This window comes from Oncorhynchus masou, chromosome 26 (genome assembly GCF_036934945.1).
Source record: "Oncorhynchus masou masou isolate Uvic2021 chromosome 26, UVic_Omas_1.1, whole genome shotgun sequence".
Classification (NCBI taxonomy): Eukaryota; Metazoa; Chordata; class Actinopteri; order Salmoniformes; family Salmonidae; genus Oncorhynchus; species Oncorhynchus masou.
The window spans coordinates 16,108,129-16,117,916 of NC_088237.1; the positions used below are offsets into that span (position 1 = coordinate 16,108,129).

At 39.8% G+C, this 9,788-nt stretch overlaps 1 protein-coding gene across 6 annotated transcripts in view; it reads right to left on the minus strand.

The window, feature by feature from the left end:
* The window catches only part of LOC135514892 (scm-like with four MBT domains protein 2), a 58,504-nt gene extending 52,262 nt beyond the window's left edge, over positions 1-6,242 (minus strand). For 3 of the 6 annotated variants that reach the window (XM_064938579.1, XM_064938576.1, XM_064938575.1), the window contains exon 1: positions 849-1,111. In XM_064938579.1, the coding sequence (XP_064794651.1) occupies positions 849-948 (100 nt within the window). In that variant the 5' untranslated portion in view covers positions 949-1,111. Of the gene's footprint in view, positions 1-848; positions 1,113-1,180; positions 1,358-6,153 lie in introns of those variants that run through there. The other 3 variants (XM_064938574.1, XM_064938572.1, XM_064938573.1) reach the window with 2 other exon arrangements.
* Between the last annotated feature and the right edge of the window lie 3,546 nt (positions 6,243-9,788).

The window sequence follows — 9,788 nt, forward strand, 5'->3', positions numbered from 1 at the left end:
CACCAATGTCATTTCTCTAAATCTACGGGGAAGGAACTTTATACAGAACACAGCAGGAACCAAATGAAATGCAGTTCAGTCTCTTTTCAACCATCCAAATGAGGTCACTTGAAAATGTATCTGATCTTTAGTTAGTTTTATGTGTGTGTGTTCCAGGTCCTACATCATTCAACTAATATTTCTCCTCAAGGTGAAAACTGTTTAATTTGCCCGTAGGAGACTGTTACTTGGACAAGGTATAATGTGTCTTCTGTGTGTGTGTGGTTTCTCCCCTCTAGGCTGTGTCTCATGAGACTTTGTGTGTGGGACTTAACCTGCACTAATGAGAGGGAAGAAACTACCAGTTGTTGCATCGGGGGTTTTCTGAAAAGAATCTGCTAGGCTTGCACTTCTCCTTTACACATAGTAGTGTGTGTGTGTGTGTTTACACTCCACATCCCCAGACCTTTACAAAGGCTATACCATCATACCTTCCACTATCCATCTCCACCTGATTCAAAGGGGTCACATTACGAACGCTGCTTTTAACAAAAAGCTATCTTGTATTTGGGAGTCAGAAAAGCACTTTTTCCTTAAAAATATGTTTATAATTAAGAAGATGTTAGATCAACCGTAGTGTTGAGAAAATGTTCCTAGGTGAGTTGCATTTCCTCTTTCCTGTCCGCCCAATAAAACATTCCTGTTTTCTATTTCTTTTCATCCGAGTTCCACTTTTCCACTCTGTTCATCTGATAAGAAGCACCTTGTCAGGCTGAACATTACAGAACAAGGAAGTAAACACAGGAAAACAATGACAGAGAGACTAACTATGACTCTACAGCCAGCTCATACATCCCCATACCACTGACCTGGTAAACTGGACCAGATTCTCTCACAGTTAGACACAGTGGCTGCTGCAGATTCCTGCTGAACAATCAAAACAAAAAAATAGCCCTGCACCACACACATTCTGAGACCTCGATGAAGGTCAATAATGGTGTGGCATGTCAAAGGGAATGGGAAAAATTGGAAAATGGCTGCTTTTCAATGCAATCACTGAGCATTTTGAAACCACAACCCCCTGTTGTGATTGTGATACAATGGAGATAAACGGTTGTGCGCTTCACGTGTCATCAAACAATGGCAGACAAAAAATGAGGAAGGGATCGAAGGGTAAAAAGTGTAGGTAAAAATCCCTCACCTGAGTACACCTGTTCTTCTCTCCCATTGGTCGGGCTGTGGGATTTCCCCGCGGAGAGGGCCAACGGCCTGTCCTGTGGGCGGGACTGCATCCTGCTCTCTCTTCCTGGTGACCTTTACCCTTTGTCCGTCTGTCTTCAGACTCCCCAGTCTTCACTGCATCTCCCTCATTCCTCCACTGTGTCACACAAAGGAAGAGTTAAGTAGGAATGGAGCACTAAACTCCATACCATGTCCATCTAAACTGTAACGACAGACAATATGGGCAATTATTTCAGACCATACAGATGAGGAAAAAGAAGAAACCCGCACACTGCCTCAAGGCCTTCGTCAGAGCCTTTGAAAATGTATTAGCACCCTTATTTAGACATAGCTCCACCCACATCCGTTCCATGCATCGAGTGGGGTTGGAGTCGAGGGAAAATAAGTAAGTGTTACCAAATATAACAATGCATTTCATATATGTTAGAATAAAGTGTGTACCACAAACCACAATGAGGACTCACCAAGCAAGTTTTCATAAATCATACAGCAAGAAAAACAGAGTAATCTGAAATGGGGGCATTAATTCATGTTCACATTTACAACATAACATACATTAGGCATTTCATCATTAAGAACTTAGGAAATAATGTCTGGGGGGTGACAATCCCAAAACATTGTCTTTTGCTCAGAGTATTATTTTGTATCTCCTCCCCTGTCTGATATCTTAACTTTCTCTATGCCACAAAATCTAAAGGCAGAGATGTCATTTCTCCTGATTGAACTTTAATGGTCACGAATACTCTGTATGAGAGAACGAGCGGTTTTGCCTACACAACAGCCCACTGCACAGAAGGAATAGCCTCTGTTCTACTAATGGTATATGTACAGCATAGAATACCTGCTCAGCACAGTGTATTTCGATGTCTCTGCTTGGTACAGTCTGCGAGAGCAATGTGCAGTTTCTGCTGTCGTGGATTTGCATACCTCAGCACAGCTCTTCAGCCACAAGAGATAACCAATCACAGTTGAAATAAGGTAGACGAACAGGACCGACACACGCCACAAAGATCAGCGTTAGATAAACCATTACGAAAGAAGAGGTATTTCAAAAGACTTAAATCGCTCATACAGGAATCATAACGCTTAGTCATAATTTACTCAGAATTGTGTTTTATCGCAAAGATCTCAGAGAAAAACAAACGAAATAATTTCCTATTGTTTTCCCACTCTGTCTCTTTGCCAGATCACATGGTCACAATTGTGATATTTTGGGATGACTGCCATTTCGCTCAGCCTCCGCAATGACTCACTCGAACTGCACGCACTTCCATCAAATGTTCAATTAACACTGATTCATAGAGCATATTCATACCAATTCCCTTCAATCAAACTAATACACAAAAACAATTCTCTGCAGACTTCGCAAATTTGCCTAAGCATTCAAATCCCCATTCAAACGAGCAATAGGCAATGCTCTGTGCTTGTCATCATGCGTTTTTATAGCATGAGGAACATCATTGGAAATGCATTGAAATCACCTCGATGCTTAATTGCATAGCTGTGTCCTTTCACAACATGTAATCCTTCTGAATGTGTCCTCTGTCACGCAGGGATCCAAACACACATATATCCATAGCGTAAACAACAAGATGGTCTAATTGGACTCACATGACGCTGCCCCCTGTCACTCTCCACTCAGCCTGATAGTCCACATTCTCCGGAACGCAAACATGTGATCCATCTACTGACTTCAGTCCAGAAACTATCAGAGATCACAGTCCACAGGGTCCATTAAATAACTCAAATGTAGTATAAACCACAATGTCTCGGACACAATCAGAGAAAATCACAGATTTACATGTAGGTTTACAGGATAAAGAGAACCGGGCAATTTATCTCACAGGCAGAGAGTCACTTATCCCAGAAATGTTCTCACTGATTTAAATCGAAAAGGTTCACTATTATAGCATTCAGTCAGGAGGATCTAAGGCTGCGTTTACACAGGCAGTCCAATTCTGATATATTTTTTCACTAATTGTTGTTTAAAAACAAAAGCAGCCTAACTAAACCATGAAATTGAAACATACTCGTCCCCAGTATCCCAGTGAGCAGCCCAGATTGGATCCTGTGGATTAGGCTGATCTGTGTGTTAATCTGGGACGCAGGTCTTTCCTGGTTAAAACCTCGTCAGATTGAGATGGTGGGGGCGGTGTAATGGGTTAGTCCTGATGAGTCCAGTAGACACCACACGCCGTCCCTGAGCTGCCTTTCTCTAAAACCCCAACCGGGACAATAGAAAGATTTAATGGGGAATTAACAGATGAACTAACACTACTTGTGTCCTTCCTTATCTCCCGTCATGTTTTTGTTTGTAGGTATCAACATGACACAATTTATCCTGTTAAGAGTAATGATCTATAAACGATTTCTACACTTCTGTTTTATCACTCACTATGTAATCTGCAATATTATATCCAAAGAGAGATTTCATGATTTGTCAGTATCTATGATGTATTAGTATAATATATCAGTAGAATATCGTGTCTTGTCTCTACAGCTCATCGAGCCTGGTGTGTTCCTTAAACAGCCTGTGATGCTGTGTGAGATCAGCTGACTGAGATATTTAAAAGAGTGAAGTGCAAACAACTGCCCCGGGCAGACAGACAGACAGGCCCCAATGCACAGAGGTAATGAGAAAACATACCAATGGGCAGCCTACTGCCTACAGCAGCAGTCTTCAGGAAACTTCTCCAGCATCAAACCATTGTTTGAGTAACATCACACCAGAAGGTCTATGTGATTACTTTTTCCATAAACTAAAAAATAATCGAAAATAGATGGAAATGGATGTTGTTTGATCTTATTCCAAATGTCGTGTTGTTTAATAAGATGTCTTTATCTTCTTTGAAGAAAAAACATCCGATGTAGGCCAATCATTGGACAGCCTTTCTGCGCAGAGCACGTTGTGTCTGTTATGTTGACTCTTATGCCACGTGATTCTCATTATCTCTCCTCCAGACATTGAGTCGCTCATGATCGGGACAAAAGAAGAAATATATATATATTTAAACTCCTGTGAATCATTCATCCACACACCTCACTGAAGACTCTTAGTGGAGAAAACGAAATGTGGCTTTCTTTACATTGCAATTAATCTCGTCAACCAGACACTTCCCATGAGCAATTAGCCCGGGGATGTGGTTACCTTTTGCCATTATTTCACCTAAAACTACAGCAGACACTTCTGAACTGACGATGTCAAGTCATAGCCTTGACCTAATGACTTAATACATCCGTTTTCCATATCATTGTGTTATGTAAATCCCTGTGAAAGATGTGTTAGTAATGTAAGTTGTTATTGGCTAATACAATTCTCTGTCTTCACTCACAGAGCCAATCCATCAATGTTTCATCTGTTCTTCATTTAGAACCTTACCAGGGACATTTACATACAATGGCATCTGCTACCAAAAGATCGATTATGAACGGCGCTGAGGAGTACATGAATAAAACCATCAATAACCATGCATCCTTGATCATCTTTACCCCTATACCAGATCCCTGGACACTTCATAGGGTTTTACTGTAAAGAGGCGAGACCTTCTCCGTGATGTTGCTTACTTCCATTCCATCTACGCTACACCAGTACCAAGTCAAAACCATCTCACATGACAGCCACGGACCTACCGTATGTTTTAGGGTTTTATGGCAATACGCAGCCTGAATATGCATGAGTGCGCACATGCACATCACTGTTCATTCGAAAGCGTGGCTTATTTTTATATTCATTATGGAGCCGAATGTAATTCCGAAGAGGGATCATCAGAATAATGTGCAGCTGAACTCCGGTTTTGCTGACCACCCGCAATAAAAATAATAATAATTAAATGGATATATGCGCGGTTTAACCCAAGTAGAAACTTCATCGTAGAAATTTGGCATAACGTCGGATTGGGAGAATTACCTCGTGCAATTTTACAATCATCAAGATTGGATGTTAAAACCTTGATGGATGATTAAAAAGACAAATGGAACCGTTCATCAGACCATTATTCTATGTCTACTAAATAACGATAAAAAAATATATTGTAACTGCTAATGCTGATAAAGTGAAACAGGAAATGTAGCTATGCGTACTGTGCATTCGTGGGATACGGGTGTCGTCGAAGTCCTCTCGGTGCGTTACACAGTCAGTCATTTGTATTTCGCACTTCGCTAATGTACTTTGCTCACAAAGTATTGCAGCGGAAAAAAACTCTAACGTTATTGCTAAGCGTCCACTTCTAATTTAATTCATTAGAGCTTGTTAATGTGCATCAAAAGAAACTAAAACTGGACGGTTAACTGCAGTAATTAATTTTTTTCCTCATTCAAAGATTTTACATGCAGTTTTTTACACACCAAAACCCGCCATGTTGAAAGTGGTTTGACATATTGGCAATGTCCGGTATTTTCCGATGCCTTTGCGCACCTATGTGTGGAAAAAGCATGACACACCTACACGTTTAAACTGTAAATATGAACATTTAAAACGAAGTCAGTGGTGTGAACTTATGAGCATTTCACTATTTTATCGTTTTCAGTAGAAAGCAGACCGTTAGATGGAAATTCATTTATCAGGCTTATTGAAATGTGTTTTTCCTATGCACGGCAAGCATTAAAATAAATGTTTATGTAACCAATTTATTTTGAATCAAGGTTTACATTAAATAAAGAAAAACAATCACACTAACTAAATTTAAAGTGCCACGAAGCGACGTTCTCACCGCATGTGAGAGCTATAATTACGCACGTAAAAACACTTTGAACAACTTGGCTCCTGAATACGCCAGTATTTCTGTTTCTAGAGAAACAGCCTCGGGTTGGAATGGTTAAAGGTTTTAGCCAGGAAAAACCATTCATGGTAGATATTTCGTCGAGAAAACGACGGCTCTGGATTAGTAACCTACATAAATATTTAAAGAAGCGTCAACCTGTCACCTGTCTTACCTTAATTATGTTTTTTTCGAATCAAATTTGCGAGCCTTTTTCGTTCGGTGGAAGCCAGCGAGCGACGTCTTCCAACTGCACAGCACAGAGCTCGTTCCAATATGGCATCTCACATCTGCGCATGTCCAAAAAATCTTCAGATTATTTTCAAACCAACTCCTTCAATGACCTTTAGTGCAGTTACGAAATTTGTTCAGCCAATTATAAATAGAATGTGGAAGTAGGCTACCCACCCCCATATTTTAACCCCTCGGTCTTTCATAGCTTAAATACACAACACAGAGTTATTGTTACCAGTGTGTTTACACAATGATGAAGCCACCACTTGTACAATTCTGAACCAAGTTTTATATCTATATTTAACTAGGCAAGTCAGTTAAGAACACATTCTGATTTACAATGACGGCTTACCCCGGTCAAACCCTAACACAGACGACGCAGGGCAGATTGTGCCCGGCCCTATGGGACTCTCAATCACGGCCGGTTGTGATACAGCCTGGAATCGAACCAGGCTCTGTAGTGCCGCCTCTAGCACTGAGATGCAGTGCCTTAGACCACTGCGCCACTCGGGAGACCAATTCATGATAGATGTAATGATATTTCCGAATAGGTTTTTTATTTTTATTGTCGAGACTAATTGTTTTCATTGATTAAAAATGGGAATATAGTTAATATCTTCTATTAAGGGTGTTTTTACATGTGAAATATAAGTGTCCAATACACAAATCCCAACAGAAGCCAATAGGCATACTGTATAGTCAAAGATAAAAACCTGTTTAAGCCTGGAGCCAAAAATGCTTGTCTGACAACTATTTGACTTTCAAATAAATTAACCAACGTATAGGCCTATGCATGTGCTAACCCCTTCTATGATAATTACATTGGCACTGTTTTTGACTGTTACAGTCGTGTCTTGACATACTAACCTTTTCTTTCGGTTAATTGTGTGTTTTTCTCAAGAATTAAGCTATTCAACAGATAATGAAACATAACTCAATGTTCAGTGTGCACGAGAGACAGAATGTCTTACTGATTACAAGGGAATTCAGTGTAACATACTGCACAGAAGTCGTATTCATTTAAAAGACAAGTTAAAATGATATCGGTTTTTAACAGCTCTATTTGTGTTGTTCTTGTAATGTTAGTGCATAATGTCAAAACTGTTTCCACTTGACTGAAAACTGAAAACGTTTATTCACTTTATTAAAACACTTAGAGCAGCCTACATGAGATGAAACCATTGACATTCATTGATAAGCAATGCATTGATAAAAGCGAGGACGCTCATGATCATTCATTCTGTCCGTCAACCAAGCCTTTGTATTCATGGGGTCCAGAAGCAAATGGGGGTATACGGGCCTCATATGGTCCCAGTTCGGCCCATGTCTCCAAAGTCCCAAACTGAAGGCGACTCAGCAAGGCATGAACGTTTTAAGTTTCCATAAATTTAATTGTATTATCAACTATAATATGATCAAGGGTATCTTCATGACAATGTGACAAAAGCATCGCATTCAATGGATATTGCATTAGAAGCAGCCCTACTGTCCTGTCACATTTTTGGAATGCCTCATGTACTAAAGTGGCTGTCATCATTGTATTGTTCTCACTAAATGACACATATTTAACATGCCTACTCCATATGGAAGATTGTCCATTTCATCAAATAATTGTTATAGCGTTCAAGCATTACTGTAACATTTAAAGGTATTGCATACCAAAGTCAATGCTATCCTCTAGTGGCAGAGCGTGTGTAGGCCCACTCGACAACTGAATGGGAACAGACAGACATGATGTGTGTATGAAATATCACATTTTAAACTGTCTTGAACTGGGTATCATATCTTATGAGGATATTCTTTTGACTAAATAAATGTACATTCAAAATATGCATGATTGTTTGAAAACTATAGTTACAACAGTGTATTGTGGAGGTTTTAGGTGTGTAAAATGTCAGGCTATACTATTTGGTATAGACTGTGAGTAAATCAATTATTTTAAATTGCGGCACAATAATGCAAAATCTAAATTGCGCAATATAGACCTACTTGTTGGGTAATGATTTTGGTAAATCCTGCAACCTCCTTCGGCTGTCACCATCCCATAACAGTGCTATTAGGAATGAGCATCATCTTCCACTTGCAACTCAAACAAAAAAAGCAGTCCCTTAAATAGGCCTACCGAATAGTCTGAGTTGCCTAGCCACCACCGACCTCATCCGCACCCCTTTGGTGACGCGAATGCCTCTCCGCGGCTTCGCCACTCGCGGTCCATCCCGGCGGAGGGAAGTGTGCGTGTGCACGTGGTGGTGAGGTGCTGGTAACAGATGGTTGGTAAGAAACGCGCGGTTTGATCTGCCATAGAAGAGGCTTTAACAAGTGCGCGGGGGAACGGATTATCCCCCACGTGCGACGCATGCATTGCACGGGCCACTGCCCTTTGTCTGTGTACCAGTCAGAAGAAAAGTGATGGTTTGTCTCTACAACTCAATAACTCCCAAATTCATCTAGCCTGCCTTGACAATGACCATGGAGTAGGCCTATCATAAACCTTTGGATTTAATATAATGCCATAGGCCTATTGCAAACCCATAGGCTATGGATATCGATTGACTACGTTATTAATCAGTAATTAATTAGATTCCAATTCCCTCCTCATTCCATAACTGGACAATAGTGGCTTGATGACTCGGCCCTGGCCATTCAAAGTCGTTTTTGCTTATTAACAAAGGCCGCGAGGGATCCCACTTTGAGCCAATGAGCAGTTATTCTGACTGCAAAATAACAGTCTTATAAATATATTTCATATACTATTGCAAAAATAATCATTTGGTTGTGTGTTTTGAAGGCTTGGGTAACATTAGAATATGTTACCCAATAAAACAAATCAAAGATAATTTTCATTGGTTTATTTTAGTGTAGGATATCTGTGTTGCACATGAAATAGTTATTCTTGGAAAAGGTGATATTTTGAAATAGAGCTCATCTCTTCAATTTTTAGAGTTATTCGGCAAAGTTAAGCGCTTTGGAAACCTCAGAATCGACTCTTTCTGATGCTATATAGAAGTCAGAAGGTTTACCTGCATACAACTCTGTAGGAGCCTCAGAGGATTTGAAAAAGTCATTTTCTGGTGCTCTGTTTCCCTGCCTCTGTGTCAATTCCAACTGAACTGCATAAACTGCACTGTTTCTTCATATTCAATTTGACAATTGACAATATGTTTACCCATCAGACTATTGTCAATTTAATATTGTTTAGGCTAAATCTGTTATTGTATTTGTGAAATTATTTTCAATATAGTTTAGGTGTAGTTTAGATGGGCCATCATCACCTAAGCAGGCTGACTGCTGGTGAATGACTGGCGGTGAATGGCTGGCGGAATAAAGAAATGTCCTTTTAAAACTGGATATAACACAAATTCTGTTTCTGAAATCGAAATTCTAAACACAAATGTATGCGATAACAATACTTATTTAGGCATTAGTTTAAAAATGGAAGAAACATTTAAATGTAATTAATATGAAGTCAAAATGACTGCCTCAAGGCTAAGTGTTAAAGCCACTATTGTTATCTCTCATCATGTGTAGGACACATCATCTGACTGCTGTATTATAGATAATTCATATAACAAAGGT